Consider the following 25567-nt stretch of genomic DNA (forward strand, 5'->3'; position numbering starts at 1 on the left):
AGGATAGAGTTCAGCTCTCGTCCTCCGACTCGGTTCTTGAGAACATCTCCGCCCCCGAGCGAGCCGATGCTCTGCTTCAGGCGGTGTGCACTCTGAAGGCAGAAGGAGTGGTGATCCCTGTTCCCTTTCAGCAACAGGGTCACGGTTTTTACTCCAACTTGTTCGTGGTGCCGAAAAAGGACGGATCCTTCCGTCCTGTTCTGGACCTAAAACTGCTCAACAAACACGTAAAAACCAGGCGGTTCCGGATGGAATCGCTCCGCTCCGTCATCGCCTCAATGTCCCAAGGAGATTTCCTAGCATCAATCGACATCAAAGATGCTTATCTCCACGTACCGATTGCTCCAGAGCATCAGCGCTTCCTGCGTTTTGCCATAGGGGACGAACACCTTCAGTTCGTGGCACTGCCTTTCGGCCTGGCGACAGCCCCACGGGTCTTCACCAAGGTCATGGCAACAGTAGTAGCAGTTCTGCACTCTCAGGGACACTCGGTGATCCCTTACTTAGACGATCTGCTTGTCAAGGCACCCTCTCAAGTGGCATGCCAACACAGCCTGAACATTGCTCTGGAGACTCTCCAGAGTTTCGGATGGATCATCAATTTTCCGAAGTCAAATCTGACACCGGCCCAATCATTGACATATCTTGGCATGGAGTTTCATACTCTCTCAGCGATAGTGAAGCTTCCGCTGGACAAACAGCGTTCACTACAGACAGGGGTGCGATCTCTCCTTCAAGGCCAGTCACACCCCTTGAGGCGCCTCATGCACTTCCTAGGGAAGATGGTAGCAGCAATGGAGGCAGTTCCTTTTGCGCAGTTTCATCTGCGTCCACTTCAATGGGACATTCTCCGCAAATGGGACAGGAAGTCGACGTCCCTCGACAGGAACGTCTCCCTTTCTCGGGCAGCCAAGGCTTCCCTTCACTGGTGGCTTCTTCCCACTTCTCTGTCGAAGGGGAAATCCTTCCTGCCCCCATCCTGGGCTGTGGTCACGACGGACGCGAGCCTGTCAGGGTGGGGAGCGGTCTTTCTCCACCACAGGGCTCAGGGTACTTGGACTCAGTCAGAGTCCTCCCTTCAGATCAATGTTCTGGAGATAAGGGCAGTGTACCTTGCCCTAAAGGCTTTCCAGCCGTGGCTGGAAGGCAAACAGATCCGAATTCAGTCGGACAACTCCACAGCGGTGGCATACATCAACCACCAAGGCGGAACACGCAGTCGGCAAGCCTTCCAGGAAGTCCGGCGAATTCTGCTATGGGTGGAAGCCACAGCCTCCACCATATCCGCAGTTCACATCCCGGGCGTAGAAAACTGGGAAGCAGACTTTCTCAGTCGCCAGGGCATGGACGCAGGGGAATGGTCCCTTCACCCAGACGTGTTTCAGGAGATCTGTTGCCGCTGGGGGATGCAGGACGTCGACCTAATGGCGTCCCGGCACAACAACAAGGTCCCGACATTCATGGCACGGTCTCAAGATCACAGAGCTCTGGCGGCAGACGCCTTAGTTCAGGATTGGTCGCAGTTTCAACTCCCTTATGTGTTTCCTCCTCTGGCACTGTTGCCCAGAGTGTTACGAAAGATCAGGTCCGACTGCCGCCGCGCCATCCTCGTCGCTCCAGACTGGCCGAGGAGGTCGTGGTACCCGGATCTGTGGCATCTCACGGTGGGCCAACCGTGGGCACTACCAGACCGACCAGACTTGCTGTCTCAAGGACCGTTTTTCCATCTGAATTCTGCGGCCCTCAACCTGACTGTGTGGCCATTGAGTCCTGGATCCTAGCGTCTTCAGGGTTATCTCAAGAGGTCATTGCCACTATGAGACAGGCTAGGAAACCAACGTCCGCCAAGATCTACCACAGCACGTGGAGGATATTCTTATCTTGGTGCGCTGATCAGGGTTTTTCTCCCTGGCCATTTGCCTTGCCCACTTTTCTTTCATTCCTTCAATCCGGATTGGAAAAAGGTTTGTCGCTCGGCTCCCTTAAGGGACAAGTCTCAGCGCTCTCTGTGTTTTTTCAGAAGCGCCTAGCCAGACTTCCACAGGTACGCACGTTCCTGCAGCGGGTGTGTCACATAGTTCCTCCTTACAAGCGGCCGTTAGAACCCTGGGATCTGAACAGGGTGCTGATGGCTCTTCAGAAGCCACCTTTCGAGCCAATGAGGGATATTTCTCTCTCACGCCTTTCGCAGAAAGTGGCCTTCCTAGTAGCAGTCACATCTCTTCGGAGAGTGTCTGAGCTAGCAGCGCTGTCATGCAAAGCCCCTTTCCTGGTGTTTCACCAGGACAAGGTGGTTCTGCGTCCGGCTCCGGACTTTCTCCCTAAGGTGGTATCCCCCTTTCATCTCAATCAGGATATCTCCTTACCCTCTTTTTGTCCTCATCCAGTTCACCAATGTGAAAGGGATTTGCACTTGTTAGATCTGGTGAGAGCACTCAGACTCTACATTTCTCGTACGGCGCCCCTGCGCCGCTCGGATGCACTCTTTGTCCTTGTCGCTGGCCAGCGTAAAGGATCACAGGCTTCCAAATCAACCCTGGCTCGGTGGATCAAGGAACCAATTCTCGAAGCTTACTGATCTTCTGGGCTTCCGGTTCCCTCAGGGCTGAGGGCCCATTCTACCCGAGCCGTGGGTGCGTCCTGGGCTTTGCGGCACCAGGCTACGGCTCAGCAGGTGTGTCAGGCTGCTACCTGGTCGAGCCTGCACACTTTCACGAAACACTATCAGGTGCATACCTATGCTTCGGCAGATGCCAGCCTAGGTAGGCGAGTCCTTCAGGCGGCGGTTGCCCACCTGTAGGAAGGGGCCGTTTTACGGCTCTATTACGAGGTTTTACTTTACCCACCCAGGGACTGCTTTTGGACGTCCCAATTGTCTGGGTCTCCCAATGGAGCGACAAAGAAGAAGGGAATTTTGTTTACTTACCGTAAATTCCTTTTCTTCTAGCTCCAATTGGGAGACCCAGCACCCGCCCCTGTTCCCTTCGGGCTGTTGTTCTTTGTGTACACATGTTGTTCATGTTGAATGGTTTCAGTTCTCCGAAATTTCTTCGGATTGAATTTACTTTAAACCAATTTATAACTTTTCCTCCTTCTTGCTTTTGCACCAAAACTGAGGAGCCCGTGAGGCACGGGGGGTGTATAGGCAGAAGGGGAGGGGCTTTACACTTTTTAAAGTGTAATACTTTGTGTGGCCTCCGGAGGCAGAAGCTATACACCCAATTGTCTGGGTCTCCCAATTGGAGCTAGAAGAAAAGGAATTTACGGTAAGTAAACAAAATTCCCTTCTTTGAGGGGTCCCTTGTACATTTATTGTGGGGAGAGTGTGTTATTTAACTTTGCTGTGATTTCCGGCCGGTTCTCTGGTTTTCACCTGAGAACCGCGCCGAGGGTGCCTGCTCGTCGGCCGCATGGAAAAATTTAGGCCCCGGCTTCGGCTGCGGCCTACTTTCGTTTTCACTGCCCCTGCATGTCAGTCATGCAGAGGGACAGTGCGGCGCCGCCCACCGGCCGTTCAGCTCAGGGGCGGACACTCCTATCTGAGGAGATGTTTCCCTCCCCTGGATGTCTCCTTGGCCCTCCGGTTCCCGCTCTTGGACTAGGCCCCGCCCCCCCTCCTTCCTCCGGCGCCATTTTATCAGCGTTCTCACACCGATCGGCGCTGGCTGCTGCATCTCTGCAACCTGTCTGGGGGTCCGAGCTGTGGAATCCGGAGGGCACACAAAATGGTCTGGTAAGCCACAACCTCTGGTTGTGGACTTCCTTATACACTCTCTGGGGGTCATTCTGAAGGAGTGTGTTCTTTACTGCAGAGCCTCTACCTCCGCAGCATGTCTCACACTAGGAGCAAGGCTGTACTTAATATACACTGCATGTAAGCTCGTACTGCCTGAACCGAGCACATATCCACATTGTGATGCCTGCTCTAACATGGTGGTGCCTCAGCCTGGAGTCTCCCCAGTGGTCCCTCCGGCTGAACCCCCGGCTTGGGTAGAATCGTTTTCTCAGAGATGCCTATCTGCATGTGTCAATTGCAGTTTCACACCAGCGTTGGCTACGTTTTGCAATCGGAGAGGAACATTTCCAATTCGTGGCTCTCCCCTTCGGGTTAGCCACGGCCCCTCGAGTATTTACCAAGGTCATGGCAGCGGTGGTTGCGGTTCTGCACCTCCAGGGGTTGGCAGTGATTCCTTACCTGGACGACCTTCTTGTCAAGGCTTCGTCCAGTGCAGACTGTCAGCGGAGTGTCTCGCTCACTCTCTCCACTCTTGTTCAATTCGGGTGGCTTGTCAATCTGCCCAAGTCCACTCTGACCCCGACCCAAAAACTTACGTACCTAGGGATGCAATTCGAGACTCTGCCGGCACTTGTGAAGCTGCCCTTAGTCAAACAGCAGTCCCTCCAGCTGGCGGTGCGCTCTCTGTTGAGGCCCCGCCGTCATTCTATCAGGCACCTCATGCAGGTGCTGGGTCAGATGGTGGCGTCAATGGAAGCGGTTCCCTTTGCCCAGTTCCATCTGCGCCCTCTGCAGCTGGACATTCTCCGCTGTTGGGACAAGCGGACTTCTTCCTTGCACAAGTTGGTGGCTCTGTCGCCACAGACCAAGAGCTCTCTTCAGTGGTGGCTTCGGCCCCTCTCTCTGTCTCAGGGACGCTCCTTCCTGATCCCGTCCTTGGTGATTCTCACCACGGATGCCAGTCTATCCGGCTGGGGAGCAGTATTTCTCCACCACCGAGCACAGGGCACTTGGACTCCGTCCGAATCAGCCCTCTCGATCAATGTGCTGGAGATCAGAGCTGTGCTTCTAGCTCTCGTAGCCTTTCACCACCTGTTGGCGGGCAAGCACATTCGAGTCCAGTCAGACAACGCGACAGCGGTTGCCTACATCAATCACCAGGGCGGGACTCGCAGCCGCCTGGCAATGTTGGAGATTCAACGCATCCTTCAGTGGACGGAGGACTCCAAGTCCACCATATCCGCAGTCCACATCCCAGGCGTAGAAAACTGGGAGGCAGATTATCTCAGCCGTCAAACAGTGGACAGCGGCGAGTGGGCTCTGCATCCGGCAGTGTTCCGGTCGATCTGCCGCAAGTGGGGGACTCCGGAAGTGGATCTAATGTCATCCCGGCACAACAACAAGGTCCCGGTTTACGTGGCTCGCTCCCACGATCCTCAGACCTTTGCAGCGGACGCGCTGGTTCAGGATTGGTCCCAGTTCCGTCTGTCTTACGTGTTTCCCCCTCTAGCTCTCTTGCCCAGAGTCCTGCGCAAGATCAGAATGGAGGGCCGTCGGGTCATACTCATTGCTCCAGACTGGCCCAGGCGAGCTTGGTACCCAGACATGCTCCGTCTGTCCGTAGAGGTGCCGTGGCATCTCCCGGACCGGCCAGACCTTCTCTCACAAGGTCCGTTTTCCCGCCAGATTTCTGCGGCTCTCAGATTGACGGCGTGGCTCTTGAGTCCTGGATCCTGACGGCTTCCGGCATTCCTCCCGAAGTCATCTCCACTATGACTCAGGCTCGGAAGTCTTCCTCGACCAAGATTTACCACAGGACTTGGAGAATTTTCCTGTCCATGGTGTCGTTCTTCCGGGCATGCCCCTTGGCCTTTTTCCTTACCGACCATCCTGTCCTTTCTACAGTCCGGTCTGCAGCTAGGACTATCCCTCAATTCCCTTAAGGGACAGGTGTCGGCGCTGTCAGTGTTGTTCCAGCGGCGTATCGCCCGACTGGCCCAGGTGCGCACCTTCATGCAGGGCGCATCTCACATCATTCCACCTTACCGGCGGCCTTTGGATCCCTGGGACCTTAATCTCACGGCCTTACAGAAACCCCCCTTTGAGCCTCTTAGGGAGGTTTCTTTGTTTCGACTTTCACAAAAGGTCGTTTTTCTGGTGGCCATAACTTCTCTCAGGAGAGTCTCTGATTTGGCTGCGCTCTCTTCGGAGTCACCTTTTTTGGTTTTTCACCAAGACAAGGTGGTTCTCCGTCCGACTCCGAACTTTCTCCCTAAGGTGGTGTCTCCTTTCCACCTTAACCAGGACATTTCATTGCCTTCCTTTTGTCCTGCTCCTGTGCATCGCTTTGAGAAAGCGTTGCATACTTTAGATCTGGTGCGGGCGCTCCGGATCTATGTGTCACACACCGCTGTTCTGAGGCGGTGCACCTCTCTTTTTGTGCTGACCACAGGTCAGCGCAAGGGTCTCTCGGCTTCTAAACCGACCCTGGCTCGTTGGATTAGGTCGGCCATATCCGATGCCTACCAGTGCTCTCAGGTGCCTCCCCCGCCGGGGATCAAGGCGCATTCGACCAGAGCTGTCGGTGCCTCTTGGGCTTTCAGGCACCAGGCTACGGCTCAGCAGGTCTGTCAGGCTGCCACTTGGTCTAGTCTGCACACCTTTTCGAAGCACTACCAAATGCATGCTCATGCTTCGGCAGATGCGAGCTTGGGCAGACGCATCCTTCAGGCGGCTGTCGCCCATTTGTGAAGTTAGGTTTTGCCTACTTCTAAGTTTTCTGTTTATTTCCCACTCATGGACTGCTTTGAGACGTCCCATGGTCTGGGTCTCCCATAAGGAACGATGAAGAAATAGAGAATTTTGTTTACTTACTGTAAATTCTTTTTCTTATAGTTCCGACATGGGAGACCCAGCGCCCTCCCTGTTGCCTGTTGGCAGGTTTCTTGTTCCGTGTGTTTTCACCGGCTGTTGTTGTAGACAGAGGTTCCGGTTGTTCCGGGTTTTGCTCTGTCTCTACTTGTGGGTGGATGTCCTCCTTCAGCTTTTGCACTAAACTGGCTAGATTTGGTTATCCAGGGGGTGTATATGCTCGGAGGGAGGAGCTACACTTTTTAGTGTAGTACTTTGTGTGTCCTCCGGAGGCAGAAGCTATACACCCATGGTCTGGGTCTCCCATGTCGGAACTATAAGAAAAAGAATTTACGGTAAGTAAACAAAATTCTCTTTTTTCTCTCGCCCCATTCACTTGAATGGGTGCGAGAGAAAAGAGTCTCGCATTACAATCACATTATGCTGCGATTGTTTTCTCGGTCCGATTAGGGGTGAGAAAATAATCGCTCATGTGTGCTGACACACAGGCTAGAATTGGTCCGAGTGGAATGCGATGTTGTATCGCACTCCACTTGAACCGATTTTCTCGCCGTGTGGCCTAGGCCTTAATTCTTGTCTTTTATGTGTTCACCTGTGGGGCGGTTTTTGACCATTGTAGGCAGGGATTAGTGGTTTCCAAAATATTTCAGCTGATTCAACAATTGCAACTTTTTAAATTTTATAATATTTTTTTGTACAAATGTACTCAAGTCACCCCAAAAGTTATTTTACATAAAAAATAAAGCAAAAAATTAAATCGCATTTTTGCTTTTGTGCAAGATTCATGAAACACATTCACCATTTTGACAAATTTGGGCACAAAAAAATTCAATTTAATTTCACAAGTGAAAAAAAAAGAAACAAATTATGACTCTGGGCCCATAGTCTACGCACATACACATGGTCATAAAGTAACATTGACACACTTGACTGCATAAGACGGTAATGGCAATGGGATGCAAAGGAGATGTCTATGAAAGTTACAGATTTTGTTTTTTGTTTTATAGATATTCCGAAGTCAAACTTCAGACGCTTACCATTCGATCACTGCAGGTTAGTTACTTCTGGCTAAACAGTGCTTGTAATATTTTTGTTTAATTTTTAGTCGTCTCTATTTCGTCACAATGCAGTAAATCGTAAAGGAAATCTGTCAGCAGGTTTTTCCTATGTTTTCTGAGAGTATTATAGCTCCATTTATTCCATGTCCCTTTACATGTGAAAAGGGGTATACATAATGGGGACAAGTACAATAATCATAAACAATATACGGTACAGACTGGTAAAGGAGGAGTGAGGACTCTGCCCACGAGGGATCACAGTCTGCAGGGGATGGGTGAGGATACAGTAGGTGAGAATTTGATAACATTAGGTCGTTATATTGAAAATGTTCATTTTTTTCACAAAAATGTTGCATTACCACCTAATTTCTCACGATCATAAAAGGTACCACCAAAATGTGGACCCCACAATTTATCTACTTTTTCTTTGTCGCTCCATTGGGAGACCCAGACAATTGGGTGTATAGGCTATGCCTCCGGAGGCCGCACAAAGTATTACACTTAAAAGTGTTAAGCCCCTCCCCTTCTGCCTATACACCCCCCGTGCTCCCACGGGCTCCTCCCCAGTTTTTTGCTTTGTGCGAAGGAGGTCAGACACGCACGCACAGCTCCACAGATTGGTCAGCAGCAGCTGCTGACTATATCGGATGGAAGAAAAGTGGGCCCATATAGGGCCCCCAGCATGCTCCCTTCTCACCCCACTCTTGTCGGCGGTGTAGTTAAGGTTGAGGTATCCATTGCGGGTACGGAGGCTGGAGCCCACATGCTGCTTTCCTTCCCCATCCCCCTCAGGGCTCTGGTGAAGTGGGATCCTATCGGTCTCCAGGCACTGAGACCGTGCTTCATCCACAACTCCTGGGAGACTGCTGGATAGGAGCCGGGTATCGTTCAGGGACATGGCCCTGCTACTTGGAGGTACTCTGTGTCCCCGTGGGGACCGCGCACAGCAACACTCCAGCATTGCTGGGTGTGCTAGTGCACCGGGGACCGCGGCGCTGACCGGGTTAATATGTGCCATTACACACTCAGCGCTGCTGAGTGTGTTTATGTATAGGGACTGCCGCACTAACCGCCGCTGCCAGGGAAACACTGCGGCGCGGCTGGGACTTGTAGTGCGCCGGGGACTTTCGAGCCGGCCGCGCTTTTACGGCGGCCGCGTTTATTACTAGAGTCCCCGGCTTTTTGCGGCCTAGTTTCCTTTCCTCCCGCCCACAGCCCTGACAGGCAGGGGAAGGGCGGGACGCTGCACAGAACGAGCAGCACTGAGGGCTGGAGCATGCTTTGCATACTCCACTCCCCTCACTGTGCACAGTGCAGGCACCAGCTCCCGCACTTTCTGAGCCACGCCCACGGCTCCCACCTCTCCTCAGGACGCCGGCAGCCATTCCTGTCAGCTCCTTGGACGCTACAGAGGGGGACAAAGTCTAGGAGACTCAGGCAGGGACTCTGGTGGCCTCACAACTGCTTTAAGCGGGTGGTAAGCAGCACCTGTGGTGCTAGCCCCATTGTGCAGTAGTGTAACATTATATGTTTATGGTATACATATTTTACACTGTATGGTGCACAGTTGATTTCTGGCTATATACCCTATTGTGTTACTCAGGGAAGATAATAGCATGGCGCCCACGAAAGGCAGGGGTGCCAAAACACAGGCTTATTATGCTGCCTGCGCCGCATGTATGACCCCGCTACCGGCAGGTTCCACTGACCCTCATTGTGTGCACTGTTCGGCCCCTGTGGCACTTACTCAGCTAGAGCCTCTGCTAAGGGGGGCCCAGGGGGAGCCACCTGCTGACACTGTTCAGGTGACGGGGACAGAGTTTGCAAAACTCTCTGAGACTATGGCTAAGATACTAGAAGCCTTGCAGTCCAGGCCGGTATCTCAGCACAGGGACTCTGTTGAATCTTTGTCCCCTGGCCCACCTCAGTTGGACCAACAATGTCCTCCTGGGGTGTCTCATGGATCCCAGGCTGAGGGTTCTGACACAGACCCCGGCCCCAGACCGACTAAGCGAGCTCGCTTGACAATTCCCTTGACATCCTCATATTGTTCAGGGTCTCAGCGGGGGGAATCTCTAGTTGATGATGCGGACACAGCTGATCAGGATTCTGATCCTGAGGCCGCTCTCAATCTTGATACTCCGGACGGGGACGCCATAGTGAACGACCTTATTGCGTCCATCAATCGTATGTTGGATATTTCTCCCTCAGCTCCTCCGGTGGAGGAGTCAGCTTCTCAGCAGGAGAAATTCCGTTTCAGGTTTCCCAAGCGTACACCGAGTATGTTTCTGGACCACTCTGATTTCAGAGAGGCAGTCCAGAATCACCATGCTTGTCCAGATAAGCGTTTTTCTAAGCGCCTTAAGGATACACGTTATCCCTTTCCCCCTGACGTGGTCAAAAGTTGGGCTCAGTGTCCCAAAGTGGATCCTCCAATCTCCAGACTGGCAGCTAGATCCATACTTGCAGTGGAAGACGGGGCTTCACTCAAAGATGCCACTGACAGGCAGATGGAGCTCTGGTTGAAATCCATCTATGAAGCTATCGGCGCTTCTTTTGCCCCAGCATTCGCAGCCGTATGGGCGCTGCAAGCTATCTCAGCAGGTCAAGCGCAAATCGACGCAGCCACACGCACGTCCGCGCCACAGGTGGCGTCCATAACCACACAGACTTCGGCATTTGCGTCTTACGCTATTAATGCTGTTCTGGACTCTGCGAGCCGTACGGCGGTTGCAGCCGCCAATTCGGTGGTACTCCGCAGGGCCTTGTGGCTACGGGAATGGAAGGCAGATTCTGTTTCCAAAAAGCGCTTAACCAGTTTGCCAATTTCTGCCAACCGATTGTTTGGCGAGCGTTTGGATGAAATCATCAAACAATCCAAGGGAAAGGATACATCCTTACCCCAGCCCAAACCGAAAATACCCCAACAGAGGAGGGGGCAGTCGAGTTTTCGGTCCTTTCGGGGCGCGGGCAGGTCCCAATTCTCCTCGTCCACAAGGCCTCAGAAAGATCAAAGGAACTCTGATGCATGGCGGTCTAAGTCACGTCCTAAAAAGGCCACCGGAGGTGCCGCTACCAAAGCGGCTTCCTCATGACTTTCGGCCTCCCCACTCCGCATCTTCGGACGGTGGCAGGCTCTCCCGCTTTTGCGACACCTGGCTGCCACGGGTAAAAGACCGTTGGGTGAGAGACATTCTGTCTCACGGTTACAAGATAGAGTTCACCTCTCGTCCCCCGACTCGATTCTTCAGGTCATCCCCGCCTCCCGAGCGAGCCGAGGCTCTTCTGCAGGCGCTGGGCACTCTGAAGGCAGAAGGAGTGGTGGTCCCTGTTCCTATTCAGCAACAGGGTCACGGTTTTTACTCCAACTTGTTTGTGGTCCCAAAAAAGGACGGGTCTTTCCGTCCTGTCCTGGACCTGAAACTTCTCAACAAACACGTAAAGACCAGGCGGTTCCGGATGGAATCCCTCCGCTCCGTCATCGCCTCAATGTCTCAAGGAGATTTCCTTGCATCGATCGATATCAAGGATGCATATCTCCACGTACCGATTGCTCCAGAGCACCAGCGCTTCTTGCGCTTCGCCATAGAAAACGAACACCTGCAGTTCGTGGCACTGCCGTTCGGCCTGGCAACAGCCCCACGGGTTTTCACCAAGGTGATGGCTACTGTAGTAGCGGTCCTCCACTCTCAGGGTCACTCGGTGATCCCGTACTTGGACGATCTGTTGATCAAGGCACCCTCTCTAGAGGCATGCCAACACAGCCTCGACGCTACCCCTGGAGACTCTCCAGAGTTTCGGGTGGATCATCAATTTTCCAAAGTCAAATCTGACACCGGCCCAATCGCTGACATATCTTGGCATGGAGTTTCATACCCTCTCAGCGATAGTGAAGCTTCCACTGATCAAGCAGCGGTCACTACAGACAGGGGTACAATCTCTCCTTCAAGGCCAGTCACACCCCTTGAGGCGCCTCATGCACTTCCTGGGGAAGATGGTGGCAGCAATGGAGGCAGTTCCGTTCGCGCAGTTTCACCTGCGTCCACTTCAATGGGACATCCTACGCAAATGGGACAGGAAGCCGACGTCCCTCGACAGGAACGTCTCCCTCTCTCAGGCGACCAAAGCTTCCCTTCGGTGGTGGCTTCTTCCCACTTCATTATCGAAGGGGAAATCCTTCCTACCCCCATCCTGGGAGGTGGTCACGACGGACGCGAGTCTGTCAGGGTGGGGAGCGGTTTTTCTCCACCACAGGGCTCAGGGTACGTGGACCCAGCAAGAGTCCTCGCTTCAGATCAATGTTCTGGAAATACGGGCAGTGTATCTTGCCCTGAAGGCGTTCCAGCAGTGGCTGGAAGGCAAGCAGATCAGAATTCAGTCGGACAATTCCACAGCGGTGGCATACATCAATCACCAAGGCGGCACACGCAGTCGGCAAGCCTTCCAGGAAGTCCGGCGGATTTTGATGTGGGTGGAAGCCACGGCCTCCACCATCTCTGCAGTTCACATTCCAGGCGTGGAAAACTGGGAAGCAGACTATCTCAGTCGCCAGGGCATGGACGCAGGGGAATGGTCCCTTCACCCGGACGTGTTTCAGGAGATCTGTTGCCGCTGGGGGGTGCCGGACGTCGACCTCATGGCGTCCCGGCACAACAACAAGGTACCGGTGTTCATGGCACGGTCTCAAGATCCCAGAGCTCTGGCGGCAGACGCCTTAGTTCAGGATTGGTCGCAGTTTCAGCTCCCTTATGTGTTTCCTCCGCTGGCACTGTTGCCCAGAGTGTTACGCAAGATCAGGGCCGACTGCCGCCGCGTCATCCTCGTCGCTCCAGACTGGCCGAGGCGGTCGTGGTACCCGGATCTGTGGCATCTCACGGTCGGCCAACCGTGGGCACTACCAGACCGACCAGACTTGCTATCTCAAGGGCCGTTTTTCCATCTGAATTCTGCGGCCCTCAACCTGACTGTGTGGCCATTGAGTCCTGGATCCTAGCGTCTTCAGGGTTATCTCAAGACGTCATTGCCACTATGAGACAGGCTAGGAAACCAACGTCCGCCAAGATCTACCACAGGACGTGGAAAATTTTCCTGTCGTGGTGCTCTGCTCAGGGTTTTTCTCCCTGGCCTTTTGCCTTGCCCACTTTTCTGTCCTTCCTTCAATCTGGACTGGAAAAGGGTTTGTCGCTCGGCTCCCTTAAGGGACAAGTCTCAGCGCTCTCTGTGTTTTTCCAGAAGCGCCTAGCCAGACTTCCACAGGTACGCACGTTCCTGCAGGGGGTTTGTCACATCGTTCCTCCTTACAAGCGGCCGTTAGAACCCTGGGATCTGAACAGGGTGCTGCTGGTTCTTCAGAAACCACCATTCGAGCCAATGAGAGATATTTCTCTCTCACGCCTTTCGCAGAAAGTGGTTTTTCTAGTAGCAGTCACTTCACTTCGGAGAGTGTCTGAGCTAGCAGCGCTGTCATGCAAAGCCCCTATCCTGGTTTTTCACCAGGACAAGGTGGTTCTGCGTCCGGTTCCGGAATTTCTCCCTAAGGTGGTATCCCCCTTTCATCTCAATCAGGATATCTCCTTACCTTCTTTTTGTCCTCATCCAGTTCACCAATGTGAAAAGGATTTGCACTTGTTAGATCTGGTGAGAGCACTCAGACTCTACATTTCTCGTACGGCGCCCCTGCGCCGCTCGGATGCACTCTTTGTCCTTGTCGCTGGCCAGCGTAAAGGGTCACAGGCTTCCAAATCAACCTTGGCTCGGTGGATCAAGGAGCCAATTCTCGAAGCCTACCGTTCGGCTGGGCTTCCGGTTCCCTCAGGGCTGAAAGCCCATTCTACCAGAGCCGTGGGCGCGTCCTGGGCTTTGAGGCACCAGGCTACGGCTCAGCAGGTGTGTCAGGCGGCTACCTGGTCGAGCCTGCACACTTTCACGAAACACTATCAGGTGCATACCTATGCTTCGGCGGATGCCAGCCTAGGTAGACGAGTCCTTCAGGCGGCGGTTGCCCACCTGTAGGAAGAGGCCGTTTTACGGCTCTTACAAGGTATTATTTTACCCACCCAGGGACTGCTTTTGGACGTCCCAATTGTCTGGGTCTCCCAATGGAGCGACAAAGAAGAAGGGAATTTTGTTTACTTACCGTAAATTCCTTTTCTTCTAGCTCCAATTGGGAGACCCAGCGCCCGCCCCTGTTTTTTTGTGTACACATGTTGTTCATGTTGAATGGTTTCAGTTCTCCGATATTCCTTTGGATTGAAGTTACTTTAAACCAGTTTTTAATTCTTTTCCTCCTTCTTGCTTTTGCACCAAAACTGAGGAGCCCGTGGGAGCACGGGGGGTGTATAGGCAGAAGGGGAGGGGCTTAACACTTTTAAGTGTAATACTTTGTGCGGCCTCCGGAGGCATAGCCTATACACCCCAATTGTCTGGGTCTCCCAATTGGTGCTAGAAGAAAAGGAATTTACGGTAAGTAAACAAAATTCCCTTCTTTTTAATATTTTTTTTTCCATAGGTTTTGCTGGGGAATGTCTGCAGAAAGATTACAACCATTTTCTCAAGAAATTTCTACAGCAAAATCGCAAACAAAAGGGGGTAAAACCGCAATGTGTGAACAAGGCCTTATACAGCATTGCCATATCCACCACATGTCAGGCTGCTTTCATTTTTAACATGCGTCCTGAACGTTTTTTTAACGCAAAATGGATCCAGTGCAAATGTGTTTTCATTTCAATGCATTTGCTATGGACTCGCGTCAACATGCGTTCACCTGCGTTTGCGTGCGTTATAGTGAGGATCCAGCGACTTGCAGTATTTTAACTTTTTTCAAAAACGCTACTTGTAGCGTTTTTGAGCTGTGTCCAAATACTGCAAATTGCAGGATCCTGATTATACTGCACGCAAACGAATGTGAATGCTGGCATTCTGATAGACAGGAGCCTGCTTGCTTTACTGAGCATGCCCAGAAAACAGCCTGGTGTGATCAGTCCCTCTCTCCCCCTCCCTCTCTCCCCCGCCTGAGAGCTGCGGAGGCTCATAACCAAGGTAAACATCGGGTAACTTGCTTGGATACCCGATGTTTACCTTGGTTACGTGTGCAGGGAGCCCGGCTCCTAGCAGCTGCAGACGCTCATAACCAAGGTAAATATCGGGTATCCAAGCAAGGTACCCGATGTTTACCTTGGTTACGAGCCTCCGCAGCTGTCAGATGCCGGCTCCCAGTCTGTCACGTTCAGTTCCCCTCACTCCTGATTACATGACTCCAATGCCCACCCATAAACTTTAAATGACAGGATCCTGAAAAATAACACTTGCGTTTGCATGCGTTTTTCTTTGTAAAAACAGGATCCGCTTTTACAGCAAGAAAACGTTCATGACGCATGTTAAAAAAACCTAGTGTGAAAGCAGCCTTCTACAAATCTGATAAGTGAGGTCTTCAGAGTTGGGACTGTTATGTCCATAATGGTGTCCCTCTGAGTTATGTACGCCTGGTAGGGAGCAGGGCTAGCACCGTGCAGACACTCTTGGTCATAGTGATAGGATCATCACTTAATCTGAACTGCAGGTATCTTTTCTACATGAACAAGTGCTCGATATATTTATCAGGTCTTGAGGTTCTTTTTTTAATCTTGGGATGTAACGTTGAGTCCATCATGAGAAAAGCGCAGTTATAATAAACAATGTCACTTGTTGTAGAAAGTTGAAAAAAATATTTTCTTCGGCACTCCATTGGGAGACCCAGACGATTGGGTGTATAGCTACTGCCTCCGGAGGCCACACAAAGCATTACACTAAAAAGTGTAAGGCCCCTCCCCTTCTGGCTATACACCCCCCGTGGGATCACGGGCTTGCTCAGTTTTCAAGCTTTGTGCGAAGGAGGTCAGACATCCACGCATAGCTCCACTGTTTTTAGTCAGCAGCAGCTGCTGACTATGTCGGATGGAAGAAAAGAGGGCCCATATGGGGCCCCCAGCATGCTCCCTTCTCACCCCACTTTTGTCGGGTGTTTGTTAAGGTTGAGGTACCCATTGCGGGTACGGAGGCTGGAGCCCACATGCTGTTTTCCTTCCCCATCCCCCCTCAGGGCTCTGGGTGAAGTGGGATCTTACAGGTCTCCAGGCACTGAGACCGGGCTCCATCCACAGACCCAGAGAACCTGCTGGATATGGAGCTGAGTATCGTCAGGGACAGGGCCCTGCTACATTAAGGTACTCTGTGTCCCCGTACACATCGCGCACACACACACCAGCATTGCTGGGAGTGCTAGTGCGCCGGGGACAACAGCGCGGAGCGCTCGTGCTATTATTCACGGCAGCTTTGCTGTGTGAATTTATGTATTGGGAACTGCCGCGCCGGACCGCTGCTGGGTGTTTTTACACTGTGGCGCGGCTGGGACTTGTGGTGCGCCGGGGACTCCGCGCTGGCCGTGCACATAGGACGGCCGCGCTTATTACTCGAGTCCCCGGCTTTGCGGCCTAGTTTTCGTTTCGTTCCCGCCCCCAGCCCTGCCAGTCAGGGGAGAGGCGGGACGCTGTACAGAAAGTCAGCGCCGAGGGCTGGAGTCTGCTTTGCATTCTCCAGCCCCCTTCACTGGACACAGTGGGACGCCGGTTTCCCGCTCTTGCCTGGGGGCACGCCCACGGCCCGCCCCTCGTCACACGAGCTGGAGAAGGACGCCGGCAGCCATTCCTGCAGTCCGAGCTGGAGAACGCTATCTGTATTCTTCAGAAGCGCCTAGCACCACTTCCTCAGGTACACACGTTCCTGCAGGAGGTTTGTCACATTGTCCCTCTGTACAAACGGCCGTTGGACCCATGGGATCTGAACAGGGTACTAATTGCTCTCCAGAAGCCGCCCTTCGAGCCTCTGAGAGATGTTTCACTCTCTCGACTTTCCCAGAAAGAGGCCTTTCTGGTAGCGGTCACGTCTCTTAGGAGAGTGTCCGAGCTAGCAGCGCTGTCATCCAAAAGCTTCCTTCCTGGTGTTTCACCAAGGCAAGGCAGTGCTGCGCCCGATTCCGGAGTTCTCCCTAAGGTGGTATCCCCCTTTCATCTCAATCAGGATATCTCCTTACCTTCCTTTTGCCTCATCCATTTCATCGATATGAAATGGATTTGCATTTGTTGGATCTGGTGAGAGCACTCAGAATCTACATTTCCCGCACGGCGCCTCTGCGCCGCTCGGATGCACTCTCTGTGCTTGTCGCTAATCAGCGTAAAGAGTCGCAGGCTTTCAAATCCACCCTGGCTCGATGGATCAAGGAACCAATTCTTGAAGCCTACTGTTCTGCTGGGCTTCCGGTTCCATCAGGGCTGAAAGCCCATTCTACCAGAGCCGTGGGTGCGCCCTAGGCATTACGGCACCAGGCTACGGCTCAGCAGGTGTGCCAGGCAGCTACCTGGTCGAGTCTGCACACTTTCACCAAGCATTGTCAGGTGCATACCTACGCTTAGGCGGATGCCAGCTTAGGTAGAAGAGTCCTGCAGGCGGCGGTTGCCTCCTTGTAGGGAAGGGCTGTTTTACAGCTCTAACATGAAGTATTAATTTACCCACCCAGGGACTGCTTTTGGACGTCCCAATCGTCTGGGTCTCCCAATGGAGCGCCGAAGAAGAAGGGAATTTTGTTACTTACCGTAAATTCCTTTTCTTCTAGCTCCAATTGGGAGACCCAGCACCCGCCCTGTTTCCTTCGGGATTTTTTGGTTGTTCGGGTACACATGTTGTTCATGTTGAACGGTTTTCAGTTCTCCGATGTTACTTCGGATTGAATTTGTTTAAACCAGTTATTGGCTTTCCTCCTTCTTGCTTTAGCACTAAAACTGAGCAAGCCCGTGATCCCACGGGGGGTGTATAGCCAGAAGGGGAGGGGCCTTACACTTTTTAGTGTAATGCTTTGTGTGGCCTCCGGAGGCAGTAGCTATACACCCAATCGTCTGGGTCTCCCAATTGGAGCTAGAAGAAAAGGAATTTACGGTAAGTAACAAAATTCCCTTCGTTCATACAGATCTTTCATTCTGATCGTACCAATATGTTGTCTTCTGATTAATGAGAACTCTATTGCAGCTTGTCTTTGCAGCCCTTTGAGTATCCTGTGTGCACCCCAGATGGGATCGTGTTTGATTTGCTGTAAGTAGTTATATTTCCTTGAAGTTTTTAATACATTCACAATTCACCCCCTTACTCACTTGCAAATGTTTGTGTTTGCACTTTTTTTTGTTTCCTACCATTCTTTTCAAGTGCCACTTAAAAAAATAAATAAATAATAAAATAGTCTACGTAGCTGTATGTGGGCTTTCTTTTACATCAGGAGTTGTAGATTTGATGACACCATTAATTTTATAATGTGCAGAAAAATGTGAAAAAGTGTGAGAGGGAAAAATGGTTAAAAACTCTTGTTCTGTACTGTAGGTAGCGCTTGAGTTAAAGGTATATTCTCATCTCCAAGATCCTATCCCAATATGTAGAAGGTGTAATAATACAAGTATTACCAAATTCCTCCAGTTAGAAATGTAATATAGTTCTCCTGATTAGCTATGTCACTTACCTTATATGCAAGCATTGCAGCTTGGATATCCATGGTTATCACCACTCATATAGTGACATTAAGTTTGTTGCTGTGGTTGTAATCATGGATACACCTCAGCTACTGCAATGCCCTGCACATGAGGTAAGAGCCATAGCTAATCAAGAGAACTATACTACATTTTTAATTGGAGGTAGTTGTCACTATTTTATATTACATCTGCTCTTTATTGGGATAGGATCTTGGAGATGGGAATTACTCTTTAAAAGTGAACCAAAGAGAAGTGTATTTTCATAATTGACCTATAAGCTGTCAGTTTGATTGTAACCTTTTTACTTTGTTTTGTTAAGTTATGATTTTAAGTTGTGTATTTTGCATAGGTTGAAAAAAAAAAAACCTAGGCCCAACAAGTTCAACCTTTCTCCATCAATTACCGTATTTTTCGGACTATAAGACGCACTTTTTTTTCCTCCAAATTTGGGAGGAAAGTATGGGGTGCGTCTTATAGTCCGAGTGTCAAAGCTGGATATCTGTGGTACCTGCGGGGTAGGGAGCTGTGGGGAGTCAGCACTATGCAGTGGGATCACAGGAGGCAGGGAGGGTCGCTGCTGCAGGGAGCCGACGGCTGCAGAAACCACGTGTGCCCGCTGCTTAAAGTAAACGAATATTCATTAGCTGCTCCCCGCCCACCTCTCTCTGCAGTCAGTGACTAGAAGCGGGTATGAGGAGTAGCAAATCAATACTTGTTTAATGTAAACAGCGGACACACGTGGGAGCTCCAGCTGCCGGCTTCCTGCAGAGGCTGGGAAGACTGTGTGTCCGCTGTTTAGGAAGCAGGAGCAGGGTGCTGCTGCAGTCATGTCTGGTCCGGAGGAAGTGCAGATCACTGCAGTGTCCGGGCCAGAGCACGGCATACCATCACAGCACAGCCCACAGTCTCTGTGCTGAGTGTTCACATTGCTTTCACTTTGCTCCTGCCTCTGCACTAGAAAAAAAGTCTCCCGTAACAGCAGGACCTGCAGTGATGTAATGAAGAGGGGTGGGCCACAGCAGCACAGAACAGCACAGTGCCCTGCCTCTTCATTACATCACTGCAGGTCCTCAAGTTATGGGAGACTTTGTTTCTAGTGCCAGGACCAAACTGGAGCATGGTGAGCATCACATCTGTATAAGTAAGGCAATTAATAATATAGTATAAAAAGGCATTACTGTATACCTGGACGGGGTTGGATCATATATATATTTACACACACACTATATAACTCTATATATATACACACACAGACTATATAACTCTCTCTCTCTCTCTATCTATCATATATATATATATATATATATATATATATATATATATATATATAAATATATACACACACACACACACTATATAACTCTATACACACACACTATATAACGCAATACACACACTATATAACTCTATACACACTATATATTTTATATATATATATATATATATATATATATATATATATATATATATATATATATATATATATATATATATATATATATATATATATATATAATGTATTATTATACACACACACACACCAGATTGGAGGATCACACATATAATGATGGGGAACATACATATTCCACGATGGGGGCCATATATACCTGGAAGGTACCCAGAATGGGGGATATGAGTACAGAGTTTGGGGATATTATTACCTCCATAACACTGTGAGCAGTAAAATAATAGTGTGTCATGACAACATTTTTTTACTTAAGATTTTTTTTCTATTTTTTCCTCCTCTAAAACAAGGGCGCGTCTTATAGTCCGAAAAATACGGTATTCATTTTCTTTTCCACGAATGTTATAAAATTTGTTGAAATTTGTTGGAAAATTTCAATAAAAGAAACTGTGTGTATGTATTATATATATATATATATATATATATATATATATATATATATATATATATATATATATATATATCATCAAAACTATGAATTAACACGTGTGGAATGAAATACTTAACAAAAAAGTTTGAAACAACTGAAAATATATCTTATATTCTAGGTTCTTCAAAGTAGCCACCTTTTGATTTGATTACTGCTTTCCACACTCTTGGCATTCTCTTGATGAGCTTCAAGAGGTAGTCACCGGAAATGGTTTTCACTTCACAGGTGTGCTCTGTCAGGTTTAATAGGTGGGATTTCTTGCCTTATAAATGGGGTTGGGACCATCAGTTGTGTTGTGCAGAAGTCTGGTGGATTTACAGCTGATAGTCCTACTGAATAGACTGTTAGCTGCTTTTTTCATGCCATAATACAAATTCTAAGTAAAGAAAAATGAGTGGCCATCATTACTTTAAAAAAATGAAGGTCAGTCAGTCCAAAAAATTGGGAAAACTTTGAAAGTGTCCCCAAGTGCAGGGGCAAAAAACATTAAACGATACAAAGAAACTGGCTCACATGAGGACCGCCCCAGGAAAGGAAGACCAAGAGTCACCTCTGCTGCGGAGGATAAGTTTATTCGAGTCACCAGCCTCAGAAATCGCAGGTTAACAGCAGCTCAGATTAGAGACCAGGTCAATGCCACACAGAGTTCTAGCAGCAAACGCGTCTCTAGAACAACTGTTAAGAGGAGACTTTGTGCAGCAGGCCTTCATGGTAAAATAGCTGCTAGGAAACCACTGCTAAGGACAGGCAACAAGCAGAAGAGACTTGTTTGGTTTAAAGAACAAAAAGAATGAACATTAGACCAGTGGAAATCTGTGCTTTGGCCTGATGAGCCCAAATTTGAGATCTTTGGATCCAACCACCGTGTCTTTGTGTGACGCAGAAAAGGTGAACGGATGGATTCTACATGGCTGGTTCCCACCGTGAAGCATGGAGGAGGAGGTGTGATGGTGTGGGGGTACTTTGCTGGTGACACTGTTGGGGATTTTTTCAAAATTGAAGGCATACTGAACCAGCATGGCTAACAGAGCATCTTGCAGCGGCATGCTATTCCATCCGGTTTGCGTTTAGTTAGTCCATCATTTATTTTTCAACAGGACAATGACCCCAAACACACCTCCAGGCTGTGTAAGGATTAGTTGACTAAGAAGGAGAGTGATGGGTGCTACGCCAGATGACCTGGCCTCCACAGTCACCAGACCTGAACCCAATCGAGATGGTTTGTTGTGAGCTGGACCGCAGAGTGAAGGCAAAAGGGCCAACAAGGGCTAAGCATCTCTGGGAACTCCTTCAAGACTGTTGGAAAACCATTTCCGGTGACTACCTCTTGAAGCTCATCAAGAGAATGCCAAGAGTGTGCAAAGCAGTAATCAAAGCAAAAGGTGGCTACTTTGAAAAACCTAGAATATAAGACATATTTTCAGTTGTTTCACACTTTTTTGTATTTCATTCCACATGTGTTAATTCATAGTTTTGATACCTTCAATGTGAATCTACAATTTTCAAAGTCATGAAAATAAAGAAAACTCTTTGAAAGAGAAGGTGTGTCCAAACTTTTGGTCTGTACTGTGTGTGTGTGTGTGTGTGTGTATGTGTATAAAATGCAAGACTTTTCTTTTAGTATAGACCGGGGGTGGGGAACACATGACAACATTTTTTTGCTTAAAATTTTATTTTCCTATTTTCCTCCTCTAAAACCAGGGTGTGTCTTAGGCCCTGTGCGCACTTGCCGGTTTTTGGCGTGGATTTCCTGCGGTTTTGCTGCATGTTATGGTCATAACATCTCTGCAGTGATTCACCAGCAAAACCTATAGGAAAAAAAATGCTGTGCGCACTATGCGAATTTTGACAGCTGCATGTTTTGCTGCGGGATTCCCGCAGCAAAAACAATTGCTTGTGACTTCTTTTCCGCAGGTAGCTGTGGGATTTCACTCCATTGACTGCAATGCAATCGTGAAATCCCCGCAGGGAATAACGCAGGCAGCAAATTTTGTGCGGTTCATTGCGTTTTCCTGTGTTATTCCCTCCAGTATTTCACGGTTTACCTACGGTAATGTTAATCACTGCCTGCGGTTTGCAGGGAAGTGATGTCATTATGACAGGAAGAGGAAGCGGAGCAGAGAGTAAACACACACACACACATCACAGACACATAGAATACACATAGAAAGCAAACTGACATATAGAAAAAAAAACACGTGGGCTCCACCGTATTTTTACGTCCAACTGAGGTAAGCACACAGCGTTGGCTTTCTCATTCTCAGGCTGGGGAGGGCGAGGGACAGGGTTAATGCCCCCCCCCCACAGCCAAGAATATCAGCCCGCAGCTGCCCCGGGACTGTCGCATCCATTATGCGGCAGTACCGGAGTGTCCCCGGCTCTTCCTGTTGCCGTGATGCGGTGGCAAATCAGGGTAATATAAGGAGTTAATGGCGGCGGATCGCTGCCACTAAGTCCAGGCTTGATCATGGCAGCGTCTGAGACAGCTGACATGATCAACCCGTAAATAAAGTGAAAAAACACACACACCGAAAAATCCTTTATTTTAAATAAAACACAAAAAAGCCCCATGTTCACCATTTTATTAACCCCTCCCAAAACAAAGTTCCGACGTAATCCACGTCCTGCGATGCTTGCATCCAGCCGCGACTGACACTGACACACTGCTGAATGCAGCCTCACAACGAGACAGCAGAGGTAATTATTGGTCATTTCCCATGGCCGGTAATGTGAACTCACTACTGCTCGTGAGAAATGCAGCGTGTGCTCACAGGGACTCTATCTATCGTTCTATCTATCGTTCTATCTATCGTTCTATCTATCGTTCTATCTATCGTTCTATCTATCGTTCTATCTATCGTTCTATCTATCGTTCTATCTATCGTTCTATCTATCGTTCTATCTATCGTTCTATCTATCGTTCTATCTATCGTTCTAGCTATCGTTCTAGCTATCGTTCTAGCTATCGTTCTAGCTATCGTTCTAGCTATCGTTCTAGCTATCGTTCTAGCTATCCTTCTAGCTATCCTTCTAGCTATCCTTCTAGCTATCCTTCTAGCTATCCTTCTAGCTATCCTTCTAGCTATCCTTCTAGCTATCCTTCTAGCTATCCTTCTAGCTATCCTTCTAGCTATCCTTCTAGCTATCTCAGAAGGAAATTACTTTTTTTTTTTTTCAATGTGCTTTATTGCATTGAATGTATTAAACCCTTAACGACCGCGGGCAGTAAAATTATGTCCTAGCGGTAATAACGTTATTGCCCGCGGTAGCATGCTGCGATCGGCGCACATCTCAGCTGATTTTCACAGCTGAGATGTGTGCCTGCTAGGCACGAGCAGAATCGTTATCTGCTCGTGCCGTTTAACCCCTTATATGGCGCTGTCAATATGTGACAGCACCATTATAAGCGCGATCGTGGTAAACTTTTACTTACCGCCCGATACCGGAAGTCACGTGACGCGATCCTTGTGACTTCCGATAGTTGTCATGGTAGCACAGGGTCATGTGATGACTCCTGTACTACACCTGACTTGCTTTCACTTTCGCTGTGCCCGCTGCACAGTGAAAAAGACAGTGAGCGTATCTGCTGTTTACAGCTAGGTAGCTGTGATCAGCAGATAGTGCAGAGCGATCGGACTGCTGATCGCAATAGCCCCCTAGGGGGACTAGTAAAATAAAAAACAAAGTTAAAAAAAAGTTTTAAAACATTTAAAAAAAACCCTAAAAGTTCAAATCACCCCCCATTCGCCCCATTGAAAATTAAAGGGTTAAAAAAATAAAAAATATACACACATTTGGTATCGCCGCGGTCAGAAATGCCCGATCTATCAAAATATAAAATCAATTAATCTGATCAGTATACGGCGTAGTGGCCTGATCAGTATACGGCGTAGTGGCAAAAAAATTCCAACCGCCAAAACGACGTTTGTTTGTCGCCACAACTTTTGGACAAAATGCAATAAGAGGCGATCAAAACGTAGCATCTGCGCAAAAATGGTACCGTTAAAAACGTCAGCTCGAGACGCAAAAAATAAGCCGTCACTGAGCCAATAGATCCCGAAAAATAAATACGCTACAGGTCACGGAATATGGAGTAAAACGTGCGCCACTTTTTTCGGACAAACTTCCGATCTTTTTTTAACCCCTTATATAAAAGTAAACCTATACATGTTTGGTGTCTACGAACTCGCACTGACCTGAGGCATCACACCCACACATCAGTTTTACCATATAGTGAACACAGTGAATAAAATATCTCAAAAACCATAGTGATATCGCACTTTTTTTGCAATTTTTCTGCATTTGGAATTTTTTTGCCGTTTTCCAGTACACTATATGGTAAAACTGATGGTTTCATTTAAACGTACAGCTCGTTCTGCAAAAAATGAGCCCTCACATGACCATATTGACTGAAAAATAAAAAAGTTATGTCTCAGAAAAAGAATGGCGAAAAAAAAAAACGGAAAGCGAAAAATCATCCGGTTGTGAAGGGGTTAAAGCACATGTACCAACCTGCATATGCGGCAAAACCACGGTAAAACCGCAGCAAACCGCATGCGGTTTTCAGGTGCGATTTGCGGCGTTTTTTTACCGCGGGTGCGGTAATCTTTCAGACATTGCGGAATTTTCTTAAGAATATTCCGTTTTCCAGTGCGCACAGGGCCTTATGGTCCGAAAAATACGGTATGTTGTATGTGTTTTTATTTAGCCTGCCTACTTGTGTTTTGTAGAAGCATTGTTCCATGGATAAAGAAATTTGGAACTAATCCCATCACAGGAGAGGTGAGTGTCTGGAACACAACCTGTTCACTTTCTATCTTTTTCTGGATACCCATCTGTTTAAATCCTTCTCAGATTTTGTTTTTGCTAGTATAATGTAATGAAAAAGAAGAAAATAGTTTAAAATCTTTACATGTAATAATGTTGATTACACATAAGTGTGTATAGGTATGTCTACATTTTCACTTGCATTATTTGTGTTACCATATTTTTCAGATTATAAGATAAACGGAACTTTAGGTATTAAAAATTAGGGAAAAAAATATTTTGTGCTGATTGAAACTTCCTTAATGGGGCAAAGATTGCCGAAGGAAGCCAGCGGTGGCTCCCATCTAGTGTTAAAGGGAACCTGTCTTTAACCCCTTCACCCCCAGGCGATTTTTAGTTTTCGATTTTTGCTCCCCTTCTTCCGAGAGCCGTAACTTTTTTTTATTTTTCCAGCAATCTTGCTTATTTTTTTTTGCGGGTTGAGTTGTATACTTTTGAATAACACCATTAGTTTTACCATATAGTGTACTGGAAAACGGGGAAAAAAATTGCAATTGCACATTAGTTTTGAGGATATTTCATTCACTGTTCAATGTATGGTAAAACGTATATGCCATTATGATGCCTCATGTCGGTACCAGTTCGTAGATGCCAAACGTATACGTTTATCTAAGGAGTTAAAAAAAATTCAGA

At 48.9% G+C, this 25567-nt stretch overlaps 1 protein-coding gene across 1 annotated transcript in view; it reads left to right on the forward strand.

The window, feature by feature from the left end:
• Positions 1 to 25567, forward strand: part of PPIL2 (peptidylprolyl isomerase like 2) — a 92258-nt gene that overhangs the window by 9409 nt on the left and 57282 nt on the right. Inside the window, exons 3-5 of the mRNA XM_075321167.1 lie at positions 7615 to 7660; positions 17722 to 17784; positions 24838 to 24889. Coding sequence (XP_075177282.1) covers positions 7615 to 7660; positions 17722 to 17784; positions 24838 to 24889 — 161 coding nt within the window. The remainder of the gene's footprint in view (positions 1 to 7614; positions 7661 to 17721; positions 17785 to 24837; positions 24890 to 25567) is intronic.

This window comes from Anomaloglossus baeobatrachus, chromosome 1, assembly GCF_048569485.1.
Source record: "Anomaloglossus baeobatrachus isolate aAnoBae1 chromosome 1, aAnoBae1.hap1, whole genome shotgun sequence".
In the NCBI taxonomy this organism is placed as follows: domain Eukaryota; kingdom Metazoa; phylum Chordata; class Amphibia; order Anura; family Aromobatidae; genus Anomaloglossus; species Anomaloglossus baeobatrachus.